Source organism: Lepisma saccharinum, chromosome 2 (assembly GCF_977018435.1).
Source record: "Lepisma saccharinum chromosome 2, izLepSacc3.1, whole genome shotgun sequence".
In the NCBI taxonomy this organism is placed as follows: Eukaryota; Metazoa; Arthropoda; class Insecta; order Zygentoma; family Lepismatidae; genus Lepisma; species Lepisma saccharinum.
The window spans coordinates 39,981,857-40,009,122 of NC_139230.1; the positions used below are offsets into that span (position 1 = coordinate 39,981,857).

At 39.7% G+C, this 27,266-nt stretch overlaps 1 protein-coding gene across 3 annotated transcripts in view; it reads right to left on the reverse strand.

The window, feature by feature from the left end:
• Window positions 1–1,707: 1,707 nt before the first annotated feature.
• Window positions 1,708–27,266, reverse strand: part of LOC145984411 (DEP domain-containing protein 1A-like) — a 64,142-nt gene continuing 38,583 nt past the window's right edge. For 2 of the 3 annotated variants that reach the window (XM_083118073.1, XM_083118072.1), the window contains 3 exons: window positions 19,259–19,426; window positions 5,115–5,285; window positions 1,708–3,154 (listed from right to left, as the gene is read on the reverse strand). In XM_083118073.1, the coding sequence (XP_082974199.1) occupies window positions 3,029–3,154; window positions 5,115–5,285; window positions 19,259–19,426 (465 nt within the window). In that variant the 3' untranslated portion in view covers window positions 1,708–3,028. The remainder of the gene's footprint in view (window positions 3,155–5,114; window positions 5,286–19,258; window positions 19,427–27,266) is intronic. The other variant, XM_083118074.1, reaches the window with a different exon arrangement.

Consider the following 27,266-nt stretch of genomic DNA (forward strand, 5'->3'; position numbering starts at 1 on the left):
AACATGGTTTGCAGGGTGGAAATATTAAAAATATATTGCACCTCCAATTAGGGGAAGCAGAAATAAATTTTGATTTACACTTCCATAAAATAGGACAACATTTATTTAACACACACACACACATTTATCAACTGGTGTAACAGTTTCTTCCCTTCCCCTATTTTTATTCTGCTGGTGGTATTAAAGGACTGATGAATAAACGATTTTAATGACAGTTGAAATGTTTCAAATCAATGTAGTGCTTATTTTACAATATCTTCACAAACAGTAGAACACTGATGTAAATGACATGATGGTGGAATGCAATAAGGCAAGGAATAAGCAAAAATTTAGAAGTAAAATCTATAGACATAAAAAATATGGATGAAATAATATAAAGGAAGTAATATTATTTTGAACTAAACTAACAAATCTGTAAGAGATTATTTGACAAGGAACCCTTTTCCAGTAGGAAGAAGGGCAGTGATAAATCTGTAGCCTGTGATATTAGTGTGGGGAGGACATTAGAACGGAACATCATAAAGATGACAAAATATAAAACTGAATTGAAAACATATAATGGCAACAGCACCATAACACTGACCACATAAGAAAAGGTGGCTGCCCGACTAGAACATGGATGAGGGGAGAAAGGCAAGTCAATGATAACACGGGAAGCAAAATATTCTGCAATCATTCCCATGGAAGATAGTTTAAAAAAATTGAAATATACCCAAAGGTTGGGACTGAAACCATCAGTACTCAATCAACATTGGCCAATACTGGCATATCTGTAAAACCGACAATGTTACAAATCTGAATTTTGGTGTCAATGGACTGAAAATTTGTCCCCTTTTTGTTTCTATGTACGCAAAGAAAAAATACATCATTTATCAATAAATCTCAAAATATGCAATTTCCTTTTCTATGCAAAATTCATTAGCATCAAGGTCACATTCATTAAGATGATTTTATCAGATGTTTACTAGTTATCACTAAATTTTACATTTACATACTAAGCACCTAAAAATTTTCATACTTGTACATGCCTACTCAAAATTACTCTGCATTTCAGTTTGATGTCCTGCTCTGGTCATGTATATTTACAAATTGTAAATAATAGTTAAGGATGAACCAACTCATGGAAGTTATACATCATTAGATTGAATTATGGCACATAGAACTAGATATTTTCATAAATGAAAATCTACTGTTACTTACAATTTTTGAATTGAGATTTCAGTAAATTCACATTCAAATTAAAAATTCTGAATTAAACAAAATAAATAAAAAAAGTTTACCAGGATAAAATGACACACACCGAGAGCTTCTAAAAATAAAGTCAAAGTAACTTGTCAAAAGAAGAAAGCTGCAAGTTAAGTGTCTAGCTTTGCCAGAAGGGTACGAAACTAAACAAGCATGTGGGCAAATCTTTAATGAAGCTGCTTTAACTTGCTTTCCCTCAAGTATGACTTTGGTTACATACCTGAAATACAATTTTAGTAAACCCCAAACCCAAAACTGATTACCCAGTGTGCACTACACTAGAAGTTTACACTATTTAAATGTAATACCAATTTAATGCAAGTGAAAAAACTTGCCATTGGACATAAAAATATTATAAAAAATACTCCTTTCATGCTAATCATGCAAAAAAAAGAAAGTAAATATATATATGAAAGGTCAAGTGAACCCATCTGAAACAATGCTTCACAAGTTTGTGAATTAGGTAATTTGTAGCAGAAGGCTACAAAACTACTATTTCAAATGATGTGATAGTTATTGACAGATATTTATGCCGAACTTCAACAATGTTTTCTTGGCATTGTTCATTTCACATGTATTCAAAAACCAGGAATACTACAGAATAGAAGTTAAATGTGTTCACAATAAAGTTAATAAAATGGCTTGTAATTACACTTCAGAATTTCTAAAATTTAGTTATTTTCATACTAAAATAGTCTTTCACCATTTCGTAAAAAAAAAAAATGCAGATTTAATTTAACAAGTTATAAATACATGCACGCACAAGAAGTTGCATATGAAATTTACATCAGCTACCTCCTCCTGTATTTACACATGTATAATGCGCACTTTTTCCAAAATTTTTACCCCCAAACTGTGGTGCATATTATGTACAGAAAAATTCGGACAGCTAACATGAAACCGTACAGGATCATTCCATGATTTTGTGCTACTTGCATTGATTTTTCATGTTTCTTGAACCCTATCATGTTATATATCAATGTAAAGCTTAAATTCTGCAGTTTCTGAATATGGCAACAGTATTCTATTCAAAATGCAATTGAAATAAGTTCATCACAAAATGAAGGAACCTTGTCCTCTTAGTCCACATAGTAACAGGTGACTTATTGAATAGGTAGGATGTCATTCACTGTTGATCTGCACAGCAACAGTTTTACGACCTAGAACTAAGAAAGGCATTTCTTGAACCTGGACCTAGCATTATATACGAGATATATTTTTTTGTCAATTTTCCGCATCAAAAACCAGGGTGTGCATTATACATGCATGTGCATTATGTACGTGTAAATACGGTAATACTTAATTCAGTTTCTAGACAAAATTTTAAAAACAGCCAGTTTATTTTTAACACAATGAATATGCATTTACTGAAAAATGAGGAATACTGGGAGGAAATTAATAATAGCTAAGGTAATTTATGAATGTGCTAAAGCCATATGTGTATGCAAAATAGCACATGAACCGCATCAAAGTACTACACATTTTACACATTTATCATTTCTGATTATACCAACAAGTTTCTTAACTCTCAAAGTGAAGGAATACTAATTTTGACTCCTATCACTCACTCACAATCACACTCACTCACTCACTCACACACACACACACACACACACACACAGAGGAAAGGAAATGGCAAGAAATTATTGACAAGTACAAAGCTGCTCACCCTAAACACAGAAATAAACATTTTTTTTTAATGTGTTCAAACAAACAGGAAAACTTTAAAAAACAAAACATACATAAACAATCAACTAAAACAACAATCTGCTACATATATTGTTTAGAGTCTAAGATTCTTCAGCCTACTGATAGAAGCAAAGCGCAACAAGCCCTTATGCTTTGTCTGCTCTTCTTTGCGCATATCTGGAAACCTTTGATTGTAAATGTGAGGGTAAGTGGCTTTGAACTGAAAAACAAAAAAATGAAATCAAGAAATAATAATACAAAACAAACAGCATGATTTTAAAACAGTTTTATGATTGAGGCCATGTACTGAACAAGAATCTACAAAGTAACTTGCACAGGGGCCAATATCAATTCAACGTTTATTTTAAAAGTAAGAAATTGGGGAGCCTACATAAATATGAATTATTTTTATGTTCTTTGACTATTAAAATTCATTAAGTAACTTGTTGAAGATATCTAGCTGAATGACCAGTCTTCAGGATTAGAATTTTTCATTGCAACATAACATCTACCTTCGTTTACCTTATTCTCAGCACATGAGAAATGTCACGAAAGTACAGGGTGTCTTACATCAAAATGCCCTAATTTGAGAGCCTAGTTAATAACAGATACAATTTGGTATTTTTAAGGTCTGATGGGTCCGTTGGGTATGCCAGGAGTTGAAATTGTCACAGAGCTTTGCACAGCTAATGTTGGGTACCTTTGATGCTGTTGCCTATCGCCAAGAAAATGGTGTCCATTCAGGAGAAAGCACAAGTTGTGGTGTCATATGCCAAGTTTAAGTCCATTGTTATGGTGTAAAGGGAGTTTTGTCGTGTGTATCAGAAAGCATCACCAGATGCAAAGATGATAAAAGCATGACATACACAGTTTCTGGACACTGGAAGCATATTGGAAAAGCATGGAGGAGGCCAGCATGTATCCAATGAGCAGGTAGAGAATGTCTGCCAAGCAATCCAATGAAACCAAAGGAAATAAATATGTCAGGCTTCACGGGAACTTCAGATGCCACGAGCAACTGTCCATAAGGTCCTCAGAAAGTGGCTGCAGCTGTATGCAGATTCTGCAGAAGCTGAAGCCCACGGAAATGCCACAACAATACAACTTTGCCTGTGACGTGCTTCACCACGTTGACGGACATCTAGATTTCCTGAGAAATGTAATGTTCCGATGAGGCCACCATGTCTCATGAACAGTAAATAAGCATAACTTTCGACTATGGGGATCAGAGCAACCACATCACATCACATCACATCACGGAACACATGCAGGATAGCCTGAAGTTGAATGTCTGGTGTAGCTTGATGTGTAATTTGATCATATGACTGTTTTTCTTTGCAAAGCAGACTGTCACAGGAATGACATACCTGGACATGCTGAACCTGTACGTCTTTCCACAGATTGCACACCTGCAACCACACATCTGGTTTCAACAAGACAGTGCCCCACCTGGTTGCTGGATGCACGGACCACTCTGGATGACACATTTCCAAGATGGTGGATAGGACCCATAAAGAGGCTTTCACGTTCTCCCGACATTGCAATCTCGGTAATGGTCAGCCCAATGGTCATGCAAGGTAAAGGTAAAGGTAAAGGTAAAGGTACCCCTGTGCATGTGCACACATGCCATGAAGGCACATGGGGTGATGTGGAGGAAGAGCTACACATATTCTTGATCTCGGCCATAGTTGGGATGATGTGATCAGCATCACACCCGGCCACCTTTACCTCCCAGGTACCCATTGATACGAGGCTGGGTGGGCCTCAGAAGCTGTACAGAAACAGGAAAATGACTGGAAAAATTCCTAGTCGAGATCACCTGCTCTCGGATTTGAACCCAGGTCTTCCGTATGGTAGCCAAATGTTCTACCAACTGAGTAGAGGCAAAAGTGTGTTTATGGTGCGATTTTGAAAAAGTTATGCAGCATGTTGCATCCTCATCAGCCCCTTAGCACTCGGCCCTTGGCCTGATTCAAGTTGCACAGTCTGAGATAAAGCATGGTCCCACATAATCACCATCCATTATAATCTAACTTTAAAGTAAAGAAGTGTGCATTCAATAACAGTACAGTGCTTACTTATTACAATTGCTTTAGCAAGAATTCTAAAATTACCTATAACAAAAATTCTACAAGAATTACAGCATCTAGTACTACAAGTCAACTTTAACTAAGACTTACTCTCTTTAAGCGTTTAGTTTTCTCCTTTGCAGACATCTTCTGATCTGCAACAATTTGATCAAGAAGCTCTAACAAGGCCTTTGATGAATTTGATGCCTGTTTTTCGTATTCTCCTCGGGACACCTGTTCACAAGAATACACTGGTGCTTTTCCATCAACCTTGAATACCATCTGCAATAATGTAGGTTGGAAAGCAACTCATGCAATGCAGGGTGCAAATACAAGAAAGCAATGCAAACAACATAACAATCCAAAACCAAAACTATGCAACAAATTTTGTACAATTTTTAAATGACAAAATCATACCAATTAATAGTTTGCCCTCACCATAGTACTATCAGTTTCAATACATACTTTTTATGTGCGTAGAAATGAAGCATGCATAAAACTTAAATGTACGGCTACAGAGAGAGATTGCTATAAGGAGCAAATAAAAGGATGGTAACTACATTGTGTTTCGATAAGTATTTTATGAAAGTACACTGTGCTTGAAATAGAACGTTTTTAAGGATCTTGTACCTAAAAACCTATAATGTGGGAAATTATTATTCATGTTGTTTTATTGGAACCAGGAATGCTAAGTACATTATGCAGAAACATAAAACTGACATTCCACTGTCTACACATATGAATCCAAGTTTTGCAGAACACATTATGCCAAAGTAATCCAAAATTGGTGAGCTTCCATGGAATAATATGTAAAATATATGCAATATTGTCATTGTAATGACAAAAATCCATTATTACATCTTGAAAACCCACAGAGAAAAGGGTAAACATTCACATGGCATCTCAGAGTCTATTGAAATTTTGCACACTTCCAGAAGCTCAAAGTAACAAATACAAAATGTTTCATTTCTAAGTTAGTGTTTTTTGTAGAATTTGGCTTCTTCTTCAATCATAAAACCCCCATAATTCACATAATTATGGTTCTAATGCTGGTGTCAACTCTTTAGGGCTTTCATGTGGTATGATACGTATCATATTTGTGATGAATTCAAAATATGACCTTTTTAACTTTGAATAGCAAAAAATATGTCAAAAAGCTTTGTTTGCCAATGTTTACTCCATTTTATGCTCAGATAGGTTAATTAGGATTGAACGTACAATTTAAGGTGGGATCCGAGCCACTGTGTAATGTCCCTCCACCAAGGATTGTACCCAGACCAGAACCTCTTGATTATATTCAGGGTTCCCACGCAAACTCCAAATCCATTTTCCCTGAGATTTCCCTGAGTTTTCCAGAATCCTCAAATTTTTTCCAGAGTATTGAATGCACAGTAAATGACTACTATAATTTTACAATGGCCTCCTCCATTTCCCCTCATAGGCATACCATCCTCACCTTCTTTATTACTGTTGTTTTCTGATGCAAATAACAAAACTAGTTCAATAATAAAATAAAATTACACTTCTTTGCATGTAATTAAGAACAAAGATGACCAGTTTTCTAGAACTTTAAACAACTCGGAAACAATTTCTAACATATCTGATATAGAATATTGAAATATTTTCACACTTTTCATAGATCTTTATAAATGGATACAATATCAATTAATCTGTAATGCAAACAAATTATTGGGATTTTTAAAACATATAAAAATGAAGTGACACTTATTAGTACCGATTTAATAAATATAATAAGTTACCGAGACTGAAATATAAAACAAGAAATGTACTTAATGTCTGATACAGCAAATTAAGAAAATTTACTTCTCAGAAGCTTCAAGTTTTTTCAATTGTTCTGGAATAGCCTTTGCTTCTTCTTACATCTTTTGTTATTTAGCTTGTAAAGCATGGACCTCACTTGCTTTACGTTTCATTTCTTTCCATTTGTTTTCTTTGTGATCACATTTCTTTCTCATCTTCTGCAATGCTTCTTTGTATCTAATACGTGAACCTGTAACGATCTGGATCATATCTTTGCTTACTTCTACATTTGACACTCCTCCTACCACTTTCACTGCATCATAAACTTGCCACAACAGACTCTTCTTTCAAGTTTTCTATTAAAACCTGCTTATTTACAGAAAACTCACTTTCCACATATGCATTGTCATGTGATAAAATCAAAACCAACTTAACAGTGCTCCATAACTCAGAGAAGTCATCCTTGCCCTTCATGACACCTGTAAAAAAAGAATCTAGTGCATCAGTTTTGATTGGAAAGCTGAGCACATCGCTTTGGAAACTGAGTCATTTGCTTCAGAACTAAACAACTAGCGGCTCTCACCAACCTGAACTTATGGGGACTACGTTCCACAATCTTCTCTGTTGTTGGTTGCAAAAAAATTCTGCAGCTAGTAAAAAAAAATAAGCTTCTCCTTTTCATTCACCTCTTTAGCTTCCAAAGCAGCTTTGGCACCAATTCCGATATCAATCTTTGTCAAAGGAATCAAGTTGTCAGAATTTCTGACATCAATTTGCATTAATTTAAAACTATTTTTTGCATTGTTCAAGATGACTTTTTGTAAAAAAAAGAAGAAAAACTTAAAACTACTCCCTAATAAGGGAAATCAAATGAACACTGGTTAACTTTAGACATCAGGTTATCTTTATTATGCGTATTTCACATCTTGAAATATATTTTACGTCATGTAAAAGATCGAAATCTGTTAATTAAATTTTAAAAAGCGCAAAATTTATGAGGGTATACACTTGGTCACCAGCCCTGGAATCACATTTAAAAACAAGAAACAGAAACAAATAGATACGAGTTCCTTGCTGAAAGAGAAATGCTACAACAGCCTGGATTATCCACAGACAGGAGCATATTATAATCCATCAGTTTTGCTTCATTGGGAACCATTAATCAATTACACGATTTTCCCTGAGATTTGTATTTTTTTCAAATTCCCTGAGATTTCCAGGTTTTCCAGGTGTGTGGGAACCCTGTATTACACTATAGCAATGGGGAGGCCCAGAAAAAAAAATGGAATGTGTCTCAGCTGTATTCAGACTGGAATTGCCATGGGGCCATATCAAACAAGCTGCTGAAAATTTCCATTCTCAGTGGAAACATATGAGCTATATGCTAAAAAAATATGACATTGTTCAAGAAGTAAAGATACCATTGTATATACTCACAATACAAGTGATTTCAGAGGGTGACCTGAAAAATATATGAATTAGAATTGAAAATGGTATTTTTTTCTTCCCAAGGACAGGCTATAATCTTAATATATAAAAGAGTTTCGTCCTCACTTGCTGACTCATCAATGCACAGTCCAAACCCAATGACCTAGAAACCTGAAAGTTTTGGGCCTGTCTTCCTCTTATGACTTAAGCAAGCACAAAGAATGTATTTTCCAAAATGCAACCCCCATTTAAAAAAAAAATGTTCACAGAGCAAACCCTTGGACCCAGAAACATAAAAATACTTAGATTACAAAAAGAAAAGTCCTCAACAGATGGCACTTTGTGTATTATACATCTTGATATGGTTGTCTATTGCAGAGATCCATATGGATCTCCCTGATGACGTAGTACATTGGTTCTCAACTTTCGTGAGCCTGCGGCCCTGTAAATTTCTTTTTTTTTTTTTTTTTAACCTTTTGGGTCCCAAACGTCCTGGTCGAGATACCCAAATGTAACCCTCACTGTCCCAAGCATCTCGATCGAGACGCTGTGTCAAGGTCGTAGCTTTTACGTTATAACTTTTCTATTTTTGGCTAGAATTTCGATTTTTTTAATATATATTGTTCCTAACACATGTATTTAACAGAAATGTTTTTTGCACTTTTTTTTCATGAAAATGGAGGGGAAAAGGCAGGAAAAGGGACTTCTCTTTTGCGTCTCTTTTCAAGGGAAAATTTTTGCCGACAAAGGAAGACCGGCTTTGTTCTTCTAAAGCAATGCTTTTCACTCCTGCCTGGTACCTGCATTCGAAGGAAGCTTGTTTATCAGTATCCAATGTCAAAATGAAAGTTTTCCATGCGGGCACAAGCAGGGGGTGGGGGAGGGGGAAGACTGGTTGTTGAATCTGCCTTGTGAGAATGGAATTTCGAGGCACGCTGAAGGAAACCTTTGTTTTTGAGCACAAGTGTTCCACAAGTTGCAACACAGGTTACCCTGCATTGTCTAAGAATAGAATTTTAAGCAGCTGCAAGAATCTGCGCTCATTTTTCACTGCAGTCTAGCTTTTTGTCCGAAGCTTGAGACAGTGGCATACAAGCCTTTCGTTTCAGGGGTACAACTTCCGTTACATTGGTCATATGACAACGATGCAAATATTTTCCTGTTTCTTACAAGCCAGCGATAATTTCTATGTGCATTTTGAACTTTTCATACCCTTTTTTTTTTTAAAAGTATTTTTCAGGGGATTTCCCCCCTTTCCCCCTCCATATGTACACCGAATGTGCATAAATGATATATCGTCTGAATCTGTGATTCATTCCGTGTACAACGGTATATCGTTCATTTCTCCAGGTCAAATAGTGTCTGAGCTAAAGTCATTTCAAGGTACTGCTGCATTTTGAAGCTTGAATCAGTGGCATGCTGACCATTCCTTTTGGGGGTACAACTCACGTTACATTGGTCATATGATGATAATGCAAATATTTTTGTGTTCCTTACATGTCAGCGATCATTTATATGTGCATGTCGACACTGTCATGTATTTTTTCTTGGGGGGAAGGGGGGACCCCATTTTTTCCCAAAATTTTGGAATTTTGAGAGTTAGCCCCCCCCGCCACATATACGCCAAATTTGCATAAATTTCATATAGTCTGAATCTCTGGTTCATTCCACGTACAACGGTATATCACTCATCTCTCTAGGGCAATTAGCCTCCAATCTACACTCATTTAATTGAAACTCTGCATTTTTCTCAAAATCGGCTCGGGACCAAGGGAGGTTACATGTGAAAATGGCCTTGGGACTCAAAAGGTTAAAAGTGAATGCCCTGATCCCAACAATTCCACTCATAAATAGCTTTCTGATTTTCTTTAAACTTTATATGTTAATTAATATATACTATTGAAATTTAACATTAATAAATACATTATAGCATGATCAAATTATCTCTAGGCTTATTGACAAAAAAGTTCATAACCACTGGATCAGGGTGGCTACTCTAGGACCTTGATAATTCCCGGTTTTCAAGGCGAACTTTGCAAAAAATCAAGGGTACAAGCAGATGTTTTCTTATTTCAACCTTATGTATTCTGCCTCGCACCACAACACACACGTACACACACTAATATATTAAGAATATAAAGGGTCTGTGAGATTCTAATTTATCCAAAAGTTCTAATTCAATTCAATTAAACAGTATGTATATATATATATAAAAATCAAATAAGGTAAAAGGAAACACTCACCGGACAGTAGGAAAATTCAAAATTTTCGCTAATTTATAGCATCATCGGTGTGAGAAGAAACAGAAGACGGAACCGGAAGTTGGGGTCCTGCAGAGTTGCCAGGTCCCCATTGAAGAAGAAGCGGTGCGTAGAACGAAAAAAACACTGTTTCATCACCAGGCTCGTCGTAAACTGTGAGCGTGTAGGATAAGTTGGGAGGGAGGGCGGGAGGGTGGGTGAGGGTTGGGCATTACTGGGTGGCCTTGTTCAGGCCAGGTGGAGTGGTTGCACTCATGGCCGATATGTAGGCCCTCTCCCATCTTTTGCGAACAGAGGTGTTGGCTGGTTGGGGTAGGAGGTGGATGATCGCTACCCGGAAGCAGTCGTTGAAACTGATGTTGTGGTGGTTGGTGTGGACGGCGACAGTGAAATCCAGGTTGTGGGTGGAGGAGTGGTGGTTATTGATGCGGAGGTTGAGGGCCGTTGATGTTTCTCCCAGGTAAAAATCACCACAGATGTTGCAGGTGAGGATGTAGATAAGGTTTGAGGCATGGCAGGTCCCTTTGGGATGGAGGGTAAATTTGCCAGTGGCCGTGTGCACCTGGAGGGTGTGAGAAGTGATGAGGATGGGACAGGTCTTGCACCTGGGTCGGTTGCATTTATGGGCAGGGGGGTGTTGGATGTGTGGTGAAGGAGTGTTGTGGACCAGGATGTTTTGGAGGTTAGGGGGGCGTTTGAAAACCACCCTGGGTTTGTCGGGAAATATGTTTTTGGTTTCGGGATCACTGTGGAGGATTGGGAGAAGAGAGTGCAGTGTGTGCCTGATTTTGTTGAGGTGGGGATGATATTGGGTGATGAGTGCAGGTGGGTTGGTGGCAGCAGGTTTCTTGGTGGTAGTGGTATGTGAGGCAGCTCGTGATATTTGCTTGGTGACCAGGATGGAGGGATATCCACGGTTAACCAGGGCCTGGTGTAGGCGGAGGTTATAATTCTGGCGGGAGGTGGGTGAAGTGTTCAGGCGCTGTCCCCTGAGGGCCAGAGAGAATGGAATTGCTTTTTTGGTGTGGAACGGGTGGGAGCTGGAGAAGTGCTCAGTTTATGGCTGGAGCACTGATGAAATAGCTGTTTTATCCAAAGGCCTCACCTTCTCCCCCACAACTCCCCCCAACCAATTCCGCCTACTTTTTGACATACACATTTGCTCGCAGCCTCCGATGGCAACATTTCTGGGCCAAAAATCCCTCACTCCAAACTACTACCAGTGAAACCCACCCGAGCCTCCTTCAATTTAGCCCCCCCTCCTCCCAAGATCCACCCCCCCCCTGCCCACCAACCACCCCTTGGAAAGATACATCACTGCCGTCATTTCCACCACCTCTGACAGCTCATTCTTAAATAACTTTCACAACCAACCTAACCTCAATCCCCCCCAACAGAAAGCTCTCAGAGACCTCCGCAACAACCACAACATCAAAATCCTCCCAGCTGACAAGGGGTCCACCACGGTGGTCTTGAACTCTCAAGACTACCTGGCGGAAGCTAACCGCCAGCTGGCTGACCCCTCCACCTACAAACCCACCACAGTTGACTTATCCGCCGAACACCTCACCAAAATCCGGGACTTCATCCACACCCGCGGCCCACCTGAAGGCCTAACAGCTCGTACTACCGCCATGTTAATACCCGACAATCCCCACACCCCCACCTTCTATCTATTGCCCAAAATCCACAAACCTGGCAACCCTGGCAGACCCATTGTGTCCAGCTATAACTCACCTACAGAACGAATCTCAGCCTTTGTTGACTCCCATCTCCAGCCTCTTGTGAAAGCTCTGCCCTCCTACCTCCGTGACACCAACCACTTCCTCCAGAAAATCAGGACCCTCCCACCATTGCCCCCAAATACCATCCTTGCCACCATTGATGTCACTTCCCTCTACACCAACATACCTCACTCCCATGGCCTCCGCTCCATAGAATTCTATCTCAATAGCAGACCCAAACCTCACAACCCCAGCACCAACTTCCTGACCCACCTAGCCCACCTTGTCCTCACTTGTAACAACTTCACCTTTGAAAACCAAAATTTCCTACAGATCCGAGGTACAGCCATGGGTACCAGAATGGCCCCATCCTATGCAAACCTCTTCATGGGCCAACTTGAGCAAGAGTTTTTGGCTACCCAACCCCTCCTCTGGCTCCGCTTCATCGACGACATCTTCATGCTCTGGACACATGGAGAACCATCCTTGTCAGCCTTCCTGGACCAACTTAACCACTTCCGTTCCCTAAAATTCACCTGGACACACTCCCCCAACCAGATCACCTTCCTGGATGTGGACGTGCACATCGAGGGAGGACACCTGACTACCTCCATCCACATAAAACCCACCAACCACATGCAATACCTACACTTCTCCAGCTCCCACCCGTTCCACACCAAAAAAGCAATTCCATTCTCTCTGGCCCTCAGGGGACAGCGCCTGAACACTTCACCCACCTCCCACCAGAATTATAACCTCCGCCTACACCAGGCCCTGGTTAACCGTGGATATCCCTCCATCCTGGTCACCAAGCAAATATCACGAGCTGCCTCACATACCACTACCACCAAGAAACCTGCTGCCACCAACCCACCTGCACTCATCACCCAATATCATCCCCACCTCAACAAAATCAGGCACACACTGCACTCTCTTCTCCCAATCCTCCACAGTGATCCCGAAACCAAAAACATATTTCCCGACAAACCCAGGGTGGTTTTCAAACGCCCCCCTAACCTCCAAAACATCCTGGTCCACAACACTCCTTCACCACACATCCAACACCCCCCTGCCCATAAATGCAACCGACCCAGGTGCAAGACCTGTCCCATCCTTATCACTTCTCACACCCTCCAGGTGCACACGGCCACTGGCAAATTTACCCTCCATCCCAAAGGGACCTGCCATGCCTCAAACCTTATCTACATCCTCACCTGCAACATCTGTGGTGATTTTTACCTGGGGGAAACATCAACGGCCCTCAACCTCCGCATCAATAACCACCACTCCTCCACCCACAACCTTGACTTTACTGTCGCCGTCCACACCAACCACCACAACATCAGTTTCAACGACTGCTTCCGGGTAGCGATCATCCACCTCCTACCCCAACCAGCCAACACCTCTGTTCGCAAAAGATGGGAGAGGGCCTACATATCGGCCATGAGTGCAACCACTCCACCTGGCCTGAACAAGGCCACCCAGTAATGCCCAACCCTCACCCACCCTCCCGCCCAACTCATCCTACACACTCACAGTTTACGACGAGCCTGGTGACGAAACAGTGTTTTTTTCGTTCTACGCACCGCTTCTTCTTCAATGGGACCTGGCAACTCTGCAGGACCCCAACTTCCGGTTCCGTCTTCTGTTTCTTCTCACACCGATGATGCTATAAATTAGCGAAAATTTTGAATTTTCCTACTGTCCGGTGAGTGTTTCCTTTTACCTTATTTGATTTTTACTTAGCCCTTTTGGCCCTCCTTGCTTTTATCCATTATATATATATATATATATATATATATATATATATATATATATATATATATATATATATATATATATATATATATATATATATATATATATAGTATATATACGAGGGTGAATCAAATATGAACGAGCCTTGTGCGGAAAAAACAAAATTTATTGAAGGAAACAGAGACATTGCCACATCCTATTTTTCTACATAGTCTCCGCCCTTAGTGATACATTTTTCCCAATGTTGTGGTAGGTTTTTGATGCCGTTCTCGTAGAATGAAGCTGGGCGGGTAGCCAACCAGTTGCGCACAAAGGTTTCCACCTGATCGTTGGTTGCAAATCGCTCGCCCCCAAGTGCTTCTTTGAGGGGTCCGAACAGGTGAAAATCACATGGTGAAAGGTCTGGGCTGTACGGTGGTTGCGGAAGTGGTTCCCAGTGCATTTCCACCAGTTTCTGCCGCGTAACACCTACTGTATGGGGTCTGGCGTTGTCGTGGAGGAACAAGACCTGGCAGATGGGACAGCCTCGTCGTTTGCGTCGATACTGCACCTTAACTTGATCCAGGAGGCCGCAGTATTAGGGTGCGTTGATGGTCCGACGTTCGTGTAAGAAATCCACCAGTAGGATCCCCCTCCAGTCCCAAAACACCGTGGCCAACACCATCCCCGCAGACAACCGAACTTTGGCCTTCACGGGGTTTCCTTCGCCTTTCCTCCTCCACTCCATGCTGGCATGCTTGGATGCTGGGGTCTAATGATGCATCCATCTCTCGTCACAGGTAACGATGCGATGCAAAAACGCTTCCCCTTCCACGTCAAAACGAGTGAAAACGAGTGTGAAGCTGGCGAGCAATGCGAACTCTGTCATCTTTTTGAGCAACATTAAGCAGCTTGGGAACCCACCGAGCTGTGATTTTGCAGAAGCCAAAGTGCTTTGTGATGATTGATTGGACACCACTTCCATAGCTCACACCAAGTGACTCGGCGATCCTGTTAGACAAGCTCACGAACACGAGCCATGTTGTCATTCGTCACACTGGTGCGAGGACGACGGGGGAGCACTTCATTTGCAACACGTTCACGGCCTTGCTGGAATTCCTTAAACCACACCTTCACTCTTGCCCATGAGAGGGTACCATTCCCAAACTGGGCCTGCAGTCTCCGGTAAATTTCGGCTGGTTTGACGTTTTCCTGGGTGAGGAACTTGATGATTATGCGTTGCGCAACAGACACTGGCACACATTGCTCACTCATCGTGAGAGCTACTAAACGAAGCATGCGACACGCTCGATGTTATGGTTCCTGACTCACGACAGCCCCACCTACTGGCCGCACATGCCCAATCACACCCTGCTACCCATTCCGACGCTTAGCCAATCAAGACTCGTTCATATTTGATTCACCCTCGTATATACAAAATTTAAGGTGCAGGGTTTACATTTGCCATTTCACATACTCAGACTCGAAATACATCTACAAATACAAGTCACAAATGTTACAGAATATATTAATCTACGAAAAATTGTTAATTGTGTAAGAACATCAAATTCAAATTTACATGCTTAACTTCAAGATATCTTGCAATAAACTTCCATCTGTCAGATAGATTGTTCTGAAAAGGACATTAACAAAGCAAATAGATTGAGAGAATTTGTTTTTATTTTCCACGCAGCTTTCATTTCTTTCCCTTGCTCGATAAAAATAAAAGCAAAACTGTGAAAATTTGCCTCAGGATATTTATAAACATGTATAAATTCAATGGGATTGGGATTGATTGATTTGCTTTGTTTTACTTTGCTTTTTGTGCCACTTTTGGCTAATTTGCGAAGGTGGGATGAGTGATGTTGTGATGAATGGACACTCGCAAACATTCATGCCCAGCCGTGATTCGAATCCGGGACCCCTAGGGTTGTAGCACGATGAGCTAACCACTCCACCACGGGGGCCAGCAAATGGGATTTGGAGTAATAAAAGTTAGAATTTTTCACGTCTCCGGAGAAAAATTCATGAAGAATACATGCATAATTCCCAGAATTCCCAGTGAGTAACCACACGATGGATCTTTTACTTTCCTCTGGCCAATATTATTAAATTAATTTGACAAGTGCTGATTTTCATTGGCATGTTCCATTTCAGACACTGAAATATTCCAATTAAGTAGAATATTTCCACTTCAATATGTTAGTTAATGAAAAGTGCTTCACAAATTGCTGTACTGGGCTGCAAGTCACTTCACCCTTCTGGCTCTAACTCAAGAAAAGCCCAACTGTAAAAAATTCTAATTTGGAGGCTGTACATGTGATGTGACAGTTCCCTCTCAGCAGCTTTGATTTCTCATCACCACTGGGACAGAAGGATTTCTTTTTATATAGATCCACCAACTTATTTGAAACCCTGGCCAGAAACAAGTGACGCTAGTGTCGAATGTTTAGGAGGGGAGCTTGGGAACTCTGGGGCAAGGGAAGGGATGGCAGAAACACGTGTTTTCCCCCCTGTGTTGCCAAATCTAGAAGTGGGCGTGTGCTGTGAAAGGTTTGCAAGTAAACAAATATGCAGGCCGAATATTAAGTTTCGTTTCTAGATGTGGTAATTCAAATAACATAGCATAAGAGAGAGGAGGGAGGAGGACACTAAAGTTAAAAATGCCAGCTGTCTCGCAGAAGGATATCAACAATTTAAACACATAAGATTAATATTCTAAATTAAGTAAACTATAAAAAAAATTATGTAAAAAAAAAGCAGCTTACTTTTGGGTTCTTGCCTCCGGTTGGCCTGGAGGCAGATTATAAGGTGTCTATGCCGGAGATGTCCGAATTCGAACTTTCGCTGTCACTGTCGCTATTTACATCGCTACTTTCAGAACCCGATTCCAGGTTTATAATCAACGTTTGAACTTCATCTTCGAGAATTCCATCATTCCTCTGATATTCTTTTTCCAAACGGATGGCACGTTGGCACATACATTCCCGTTCCTGCACTGTGACACTGTTAATTGCAATTTCGGTAAGAGCCCTTATTTCTCTCAAATTTGAACTTACGTTTCGTGAGGCAACTCTACGCTTTATGGTGCTCCATATGTACTCGATCGGGTTCAAGTCGCAGTGATATGGTGGAAGTCGAAGGACGTGGTGGCCGTGGGTTTTCAAAATTGTATCAGCTCGATATACCGGATCGGGAAGATTATTTTTTACTTTCAGCAACAATTCTGGCTTTCTTTGTTCGATCGAAAGTGATGTTATTTTTTAATAGCCATTCTTGAATCTCTAGTTTCTTACTTTTTATGTTCGGGGCTTTATTGGTTTGAATTGAGTGGTAGGAGGCATTATCCATAACAATGGCAGATCTAGGTGGGAGATTCGGAATAAGTTTCTGTTCCAACCACTTCTCGAAGTTCTCAGAATTCATTTCATTATGGTAATCGCCAGAAGTTGTTTTGGCCTGAAATATATTAAGTGCGTTTGGAACAAACCCCATGGAACCCCCGGCATGACTTATGATAAGTTTCTGCCCCGGACTGTCGTTTGTGAAGACACCTGACACATCTTCACTCTGCCAACATTTTTTTACTTTGTAATTAGGATGAATCCAAGTTTCATCAATGTAAACAACAGGCCTCCCTTTGTTGCAGAATCTGTTGATCGCACGAAGATATCTTGCTCTCCAAACCACAATGTTGCTTCATTCAACCAGAGCTAAGCGAGAGTTTCTACATTTTTTATTAGCAATAGCTAAAAGTTTCAATATTGTAGGAACTTCTCTTTTCACTATGTACATTTCATGGATTTTTCTTCGCAGTATACACTTATCCATGTCGTCAATGACAATCTTATTCTGTCGAGCACGTCTCAGTTTACCAGGAGTTGACAATTTCTGGTCAGGAGTTTGTAAATCTTTTTTCTCTCTTTTCAGTTTTTTAAGCAATGACTCCGACCGTCCCGTTAGATATACTGCTCTCTTTAGGGGTTGATCACGAGGATAATTCCACGTAAAATTAGCAACACTGTGTCAGCGGAAGTGGGAAGGTCCTTGCCTGACCAGCACCAGAGCAAACACCGGGGGTGAAAGAAGGGGGTGGGAGAGGCCGGTTAGTTCGCATCTTTTCCGAGGTTTCAGAAAGCTTGGTGGATCTATAGCTGGTGAACCCTAAATGAAAGGCCATCTTTGCAGGTGGTAGCCAGCTTAGGCGTAAAGTTTCAAACTTTAGGAGAACCTCTCGTGGCCTGGTGGTTGAGAAACACTGGCATAGTGGTTAAGGTAGTTTCCTTGTAATCAAGTGGTCCCGGTTTCAATACCCAGTGAAGGCACATTGCATAGTGGTTCGGATCGAACTTTAAACTGTAAGTCCAGTCCTGATTAGCCTATCTGTGCATAAAGTGGACTTAAAACCCAACTCGAACCAACAAACAAGTAGATATCTGTATAAACATACTAATGAACATGACTATTATTCTTATGAATGCTTATATCTGACACGTACGAACATTGTAATAAACACATGCCCAGGGGGACATATTTATAGAAAAAAAAAAGACTAAGATTTGTCTAATGTGCTGACTTCCAGTAGCAGTCCTGTGATGGAGTGGTTGATTTTTTTTTAACTTCACTTATGAAACTGATGAAGGGGCACTTACAAAGAACACTCATACCCATGCTGGGATTCAAACCGGGGACCCCTGTGCTAACCACTCCAATATGGAGGTCAGTAAGTAGTCCTGCCATTAGATAGTCTGTTGTGAAACATTACTGCACTATATTGCTCGAGATATTTTATTTCTAGTGCTGATATATCCAAACTTAAAAAACTCGGCAAGATGTAAAATTCTTACTGAAATATTCTGCATTTTTAAACAAACAATATTTGTAATGAACTACAAATTGTATTAATTATGTTTCTTACAAATAACCACTAAAAAGTTAAAAATAATGTTTAATGTCTTCCATACACTGGTATTTAGTCTTTATTAATTGAAGTATAATTTAACAAATAAGTTTTCAACTTTGGAAACTAGGTTTGATTCATTACGAGCGAAACTGACACCTAAGGTCCAATTTCGAATAATGGAACAAAGTGAGATTTCCTGCTACTTTTAGCAGGGCCAACAAATCCAAACATTAAATTCAGATAAATGTTAATCCAGAAAATCCACTTTAATAGCATATTGTGGTGAATACTGTAATTATGCAATACTCCCAGATTGTACAGAAATGCATTTTAAAATACAAGATAATACAAACAACCATTACTTCTAAGTTGTTCACAGTCACCATCCAATAACACAGGATTTTCAATGCATGTCAGTGATGATAAATAAGATAAGCTTACCTTATTCATTTTCATCAAACAGTTGACTTGATCTTCCACACCTGCTGGAACTCCAAAGATATCTTCATAGTTCTCAACAAGGAATGCTACAATTCGATCAGAAATTCCTTCCTGAGGGCAATTTCCAGGAGATGGGCGCAAAACAGAATCAGAAAAAGTTTTCAGTACCTGTGAATACAAAAAATATTTAAACCAGGCTTCAATACAGAACAAGAACAATGAGATTTACAAAAACTGGTTCTTAGCTAAAAACATCATGTGGAATATTTTTTTCACATTTATTTTACTCTCACCACAAATGGCAGTTACAGAGTGGCCACAAATAAAGTTGCCCTCTGGAGTCCATTTGAAGTAATGGATTGTGGTGAAACTTGGTATAGAGGCTATGGAGACGATGGGGAAGTGAATGATGATGAAAAAATAATTCAGATTTTTACCACCAGGTCGAAAAGTGGTGCAGAGTGAACAAAATCCCAGGAAACGCTTCGTCCGACCATTGATCACACTGCCTTATGTTTCCAAAGGGTCATTCACATTTGCAGGGTGCATATTGAGCACTGCTGTTCAGGCAAACTAAAATTACTGGTTGTTGTTACTTCAGTGCCACATTTCAACCTGGTGGTAAAAATTTGAACTAAAATTATAATGCAGCTATTTTCATATGCTGATCATGTCAGAATCAAATCAAATAATATTTTATAGCAAAATTGGTACATTTCTATTAATAATATTAATATTATTCAATTTTTATAACATTCAAGTACCAGTAGGAATCAGCACAAATGTAACAAAATGGTATTGGCTCAGCTTTAACCAGAAGTATTAAGTAATCAATATTCTTACCAGTTATCAGTAATAGCGTATTAATATATCTGTCTGATTATATTAGGTAAAGTATTGGGGCTGGGTGACCCAGAGTCGCTTAATGCGGGGAAATGGCTGAAAAAATTCCAACATTAGATCAGGCATGCCGGGAATCAAACCCATGTTGTCTCTCCCGTGGCTGTCAGATGCCCTACCGACTACACAACTGCGGATTACAATAATATTAGGGTGTCCCATAAATAAGGTAGGATTTGGAGTGTTGCTGTCAAAAGATAAATGTTTATTGCTGATCGAAAATTGCACCCATATAAATTTGGTTTCATAAATGAATGGGGTGTTTCATATTTAGCAGCATTGAACGTTATATCCCTATTTTTGCAAATTTTACAGGTAATTATAACTTGACAAGTTTAAAAACAAGACACTGCAAATAGCTGTTGCGCAGCTCACACTACATTTCCCCACTCCACTTTTCGGAGCGACGTTGTTTCGCAGTGTTGCAGCCTGGAGGGAGGGGAATTGTCTGAGGATTTTCAACGAAATTTGTATTCACTTTTTCCTGGGTTGTTTTCTACCTGTCGGAGTACAAAACTTCAACTCAACTTTCGCCAATGACTCTTTTCCTTCTTTTAAAACTTGAACTCCCTGATGGCACTGTGGTAGCGTCGTCGTCTTGTAATCAAGGGATCCCGGGTTCGATTCCCGATGGAGGCACATAGTGGTTTGGATCCCACTTTAAACTGTACATCCAGTATCGATTAGCCTTACTGTGCATAAAGTGGACTTAAAACAACAAATCAATCCAATCCAATTCTTTTAAAACTTGAGAAACCATCCATTTAGATACTCCCGTGGCGGCGCTTGTGGACTTGACAACATTATACTTAAGTTTATGTAACTCCTTCTGATTTCGCAAATATGTTGCAACATTGTAAACAATTTCTCTGGCCTGTCCTCTAAGAGGCTTTCCAGAGCAGATTATGGATTTCGTTGAACCCGGCATGATTTGATTTTTGCATTTCAAAAATATGCAGTCAAGAGTAAAGAGCAAGAACATTTCAGTGCTTTAAAAAAAGAACACAGGCAAGCATGTTATCAGATTGCCTTCTCGTAGTGATTGTTGTACGATAAACAAAATAACCCCCACCCCACTCAGCTTTTTTTTTAAAAAAAAAAAACAGGTCACTGCTTGATGTCAGAAAATGAAGTCATTCACTCAGTAGTTTATCTTCGTTATAAATGTTAACGCGCGTGCGTAATACTATAGTTTACGATCCGCGCACCGCTCGAATTTTCAAAGACCGGATTAAATCAAATGAACCACTGATAAACTGATATGAGCCGACACAGTAAAAATAGTTTGTCATATTTGCTTTAGCTTAAATTTGCTGAGTTGGCACCACTCGTAGTCTCAAAGCCAGACCAGTACGTAGAAGAGTGGTGGGGAGGATGACGTAATAGGAACTGCTCTGCAGCGATCTGCCCATATCGGGACTTAACTTGTCAGGCTATAGTAGAGGCATGCATATTTAGTTTTTGATGGAAATCACGAAATGTAAAATAACACATTGTAATGTTAATTTTTCAGGTTTATGAAAAGTGTGAGGTGTATTTTCCTACCCTGTTGTGTCACGAAATGATGTGAAATGAACTGCAAAATGCGAAATAGACTCTTAAACATGAAATTTAGAGTCTATTTACCAATGCAACATTTTCTGAAGTTTGAATTATCCTGTGAGTTATGCAATTCATGGAAAATTGATTAATTCTGCTGTAAATATTTGAGAAGCAAAAATGAATCCTTTATACAGGAATAAACTTAATACTCTGGTAAAACATAAATGTACTATTAGAAGGGATATGCTTATTTTGTGTAATAAGTGCAGTTTTTAAATCAAATGTAGGATTATATTCAAATTTAAAAACCAAAATGTAATTTTATATACCACTTTTGATCCAATTTTCCACCGCTATAATACCAAAATTTTATTTTATTTACTGCTTTTGAACCTGAAATTGACACTCTTTTTGTACCGAAATTTTGCTTTTTTATTTACCAAAAATATGTGCTTCTTGCAAGTAGAAATTGGTATAAAATTTGCAATATGAGCCTTGTGGAATAATTATAGGGGATTCTGTATGTGCAGCTGCAGGTGTAATTTGTGCTGTGCAAGGCCATACTGTGATCAAAGGAAGATGTTTCAACAGTTCTATAGAAATTAAAGACCAGCATCAAAGACGTATCTCACTCTGAACGACCCCCACCATGGTTCCACAAGTTGAATGCTAAGCATTGAAGACCAATCCAACCATGGACTGTTGGTTGAGCTTAGGGCTTGGTGTTGAAGTTCTCTGTACATTGGGAATTTGTCAAGCTTGCAAAATCCATACTACACTCGGATGCAAGCTAAAGTGACATCAGCTGAGACTGCACTACAGCTTAATATGAAACTAGTGTATCACTCCGCGTCTGGCATGAAAATTCTCTCCATCACATTTGCGTCTCAAGAGTCTGCAGAGAAAGCACACAGGAGGAACTTGTGTACAGTTGATCTTCATGCGGAGAAATTACAATGCTTTGCAATAACGAAATACGAACACGAAAAGTGCAAACAAATTACAAAGTTAAAATATATGGACTAAGAAACTATGAACTTTAATATTTTGAATACGTGCAATAAACAAAGTACTGATATAAAGTATACTTTGTTTTTATCAGCCTTCTACAAAAGACCCTCTCTAATGTATCTCATTTTTTCTCGAAGCATTATTCGGTACATTCTCAATGCAAACAGAATGATACAGAGCATTATCCATGACAATTACGTTATTTGGTTGCGGTTTGGGTAGAATATCGGCAAACCACATCTCAAAACGCTGTCTGTCTATTTCCTAATGCCTTTTGCTCAAACAAAACAACAATCACCTTCCACAAAACCATCTTCACTTCCCATATGCACAACAATAAGCCTTCGTGCCTTCCTTTTTTCCCCCAAGGCTGAACTCAGCCTATGAAGTAAAACTGTTGTGCCTACCAAAGTTTTGTTTACAGAATGGCCGGCATTAACTTAAATCTCGTCCATGTAATAAACATTTTTCTTTTTACAGCGATATCGCTTTATTGTGTGCAGATATTGGTGGAGCCAAGCAACAGTGTCATCTAAATGCTTCCTTATCTTAAATGCAAAACTCACGTCATGCAAAACACGCCTCATTGTTCATGTGCTTATGATAGGCAAATCAGGATAACAATTAATTGCATCACCCACTTTGTCCCCTGTTGGAATTTCATTCTTCCCAAACATTTTCGTGACAATTGAACTCCCAGTTTCATCACAAGTACATCGTAAATACGAACATGTTCAACACATTTTTTTCTCGCAAAGTTTTACCTTTACAATGCGATTTAAAATAACACACAAGTGAAACACCTGTTCTGATCTAGCTTGGTGAGGACGTATGACAACCAGCAGACAAATATACACTCACCCTTAATTTCACTTTGACCTGCAACAGCTTCGAGATTTAGGTCAACGGACCCATGCATAATTTTTTTTTTTTTTTGCTTTGACTTGCAGCAAAACAATCATACCAAATACTCTTTATTTCAACAGGTTTTTCAGTATCTAATATCTGTAATACATTTCTATGCTCTGTATGCACTGTAACATGCTTTAAGTAAGCAACTATATTTTTGTGCTCAAGCCTTGCGAACTTGCCATTAGAAGGTACGTTGCCATCCCGTATTCATTATCAGATTTCAAATCAATTTTGTACAGTTTATTATATTTATATATCACATTAATTATTTATTATACATTCTTATGTTCTGCAAGAATCCTAGCATTGCAACATGTTGAATTTTCTTCCCTTGTATCTTAATCTATTGAATTTCATTCCCTTGTTTTTCATTCTTCCGAGTGCAGTGAAAGTATGAATGCTGTAAGTTTGCAATGCTATTATGTCAACATCAAGTAAGGCTGACTCCAAGTATAGCTGTTCAGTGGTCATCATCATCATCCTTTGCCGTTTCCTGCCTCTGGCTAGGTCATCATTAGGGAAAGGAACTTCAGGTAAATAAATGTTTTTTCTGCGATAAGATAGAGACCCTCATTTTTGCCAAAATTCTGATCATAGCCTTATATGTCAACACAGCAAATTTTATTTTACATAAAAACACATATTTTCCAGTTTTCCGTATGTAAATACATATTTTGCGAATTTTCATTTTAAATGCATAAAATCGCTCATTGACTTCATCTACCTCGAAATCCTCGAAGGAAAAATGTTTATTCTCCGCACCTCTTTCATATCGAGAGTGTTAGGTTTGTTTTGTCTTTAAGCACCCTCGCTGGCAGACTTCTGGCACCTCGCCTACGATCCTATTGGGAGAAAATAGCTGTAAGTAGCTGGGGCTGGCTACACGTAACGATAGCAAGGCTTTTTAATGAAGCAATGCAGCTATTGTGGCCGGAAGGCATAAAATTTGACAATGTTCTTCTCTTGACAGATGCTGCAGCTTACATGCAGTAGGCCTTGCTGTTAGCTACCCCAAAATGGTGCACGTTACATGTGTGGCTCATGCGTTGCATAGAATATGTGAAAAGATAAGAGCTCTTTATCCCAATGTCGATGAACTGGTTTCAAATGGGAAGAAAGTTTTTATCAAGTCGCCTAGAAGAATAGACATTTTTAAACAAAAATGTCCTGAAGTTCCCCTTCCCCCTACATCTGTAGTTACGCGATGGGGCACTTGGTTGGATGCAGATGTTATGCCCAGAACTTTGAAAAAATTGTATCTGTTGTAAATGATCTCGACAAAGAAGAATTCTGCAAGAACTGTTGATGGAGCCCTCCTTAAAAGTCGAATTGGCATACATCTCAAGAAACCTGTCCTTTCTCTCCAATTCCATACGAAAGCTTGAATCGTCCGCGTATAGTAGAAACGAAACTGAAAGAATTCACTGGATCTAACGCACGAGTGCAAATGTCTAAATGTACAGAATTTTTTGGGAAAAAACAAGGTTTTCAAACTTTGTGCCAAATTGCACGTGTTTTGGAAAGTGAAGTAGAGGAAGAGGAAGCTTTGGAAAACTTCAGCGTTAGTGACATTTCGTGCTTCAAATATGCAAGAATTGTTTCTTGTGACGTGGAGCGATCTTTCTCACAATATAAGATGCTATTTAGAGATAATCGTGACAGATTTACAATGGAGAATTTGGAAACAAACTATGGTGATCCACTGCAACTCTTCCAAAAAATAGCTCACTAAGAGGTAATCATTTAGAAACTGATTTCAGGTGTTTAAAATGCATGTTATAGTTTGTTTTTGTTACCAAATGTTTTTATTTTTGTCACATATTTTCCTGTTTTTATCACATATTTTCAACATTTATGACACATAAAAAAATAAATATTTCTGAGTTTTTTTAGCACATAAAGTTCCGTTCCCTGGTCATCATAGAAGTCAAGCATTTCCATTTTTTGCTGGTCTTCCACCACTCCTCTCTTTCCACGGTGTTCCAATCTTGTCCTCTTCTCCTAACACTCTCCACTATCTGCTCTTTCCATTGACATCTTGGTCTCCCCCTTGGCATTATTCCCACTCCTTGTGCATTGTAAGCTCTTACTGGTAATCTTTCTGCATCCATCCTCTTCATGTGTTCGAACCATCTCATCTGTGCCTGATCTATCCTGTCCTGAAGCTTCACCACACCCACCCACTGTCTGTCGGATCTCCTCATTCCTTATTCTATCCCTTCTAGTCTTCTCCAATATACTCCTTAAAAATTTCATCTCCACTGCCTGCATCTTTCTTTTGTCTCTCTCTGTCATTGTCCAAAGTCTCTGCTCCATACATACAAAGGTTGATCAAATGAAAAGGTACGAAACGTCGTAACAACGGAATCGTTTATATAATACCGATGCCGCGATGGGAGAACGTAGCATGATATGTAGGGGTGCGATTGGAGTCGCCACGCGGCATCGGAGCATGCAGGGGAACGCGCATGCGCAGGAGAGAGCAGAGGCTCCGATACAGAGTGCCGTCCAAGTGACGCGGCAGTGCGTGTTCGGACACGATGGCGTTAACATTGGCAAATTCGACTGTTGAGGAGCAGCGAGGCGTTATCCGTTTTCTGACAGCGGAAGGTGTTAAACTGGCCGATATTCATCGCCGGATGGTGAACGTTTACGGGGAAGGCGAACGACCGGGGCTGCTCACGGAGGGTGTGGTTCTGCTCCATGATAATGCACGGCCACACGTCTCCAAGGTCACACACGCGGAACTGGCCAGGTTCAAGTGGGAGCAGCTAGACCATCCACCACAGTCCGGACTTATCCCCCTGTGACTTCCATGTGTTTGGTCCCCTGAAAAAGCATCTCAAAGGAAAGCGCTTCACCTCGGACGATGAACTCAAGGATGCTGTGAAGGACTGGGTCGCGTCACGGCCAAAGGAATTCTGGGAAAAAGGAATCATTCAGCTCGTTCATCAATGGGATCAATGTGCTCAGGCCTATGGAGGATACTTTGAATAAAGTATTCATTTACACCGACAGTGTCGTTTTGTACCTTTTCATTTGATTAACCCTTGTAATTATTGGCACATAGTATGTGTTATATATTACCTTCTTGCATTTCATAGGTACATCCCTGTTCCATATTAATCTTCGAATGCTTTGATATAGTCCACCACCCATTTGACCTCTTCTGTTTACCTCATCTATTCTTCCACTTCTCTCAATTATGCTTCCTAGATATTTGAAGCTCTCCACTACCCTCAACTCTTCCGTGTCCATCTTTATTCTTGGTTCATTTCTGGCTCTGTTTCTTGTTGTTATTAGCACCTCACTCCTTTCTGCACCAAATTTCATTCCTGCTCTTCTAATTTCCTCATTCCAACTATCAATCTGTCTCTGTACTACTTCTTCCTTGTTTCCCCATATTACTAAATCATCAGCGAACACCAGGGACTTCATCTCTTCCTCTCCTATCTTCTTCCCCACCTCTTCGTTAATTTCATCCATTGTAATTATGAAGAGCAGTGGGGAAAGAGCACTTTCCTGTTTTAGTCCATTACATATACTGAACCACTCCGTTCTTTCCACTGGTGTTTTCACACAGCTGTGGTTGGCCTTGTATGTGCTCTGAACTCTACACACTCTCTCTTCCTCGACTCCTTTC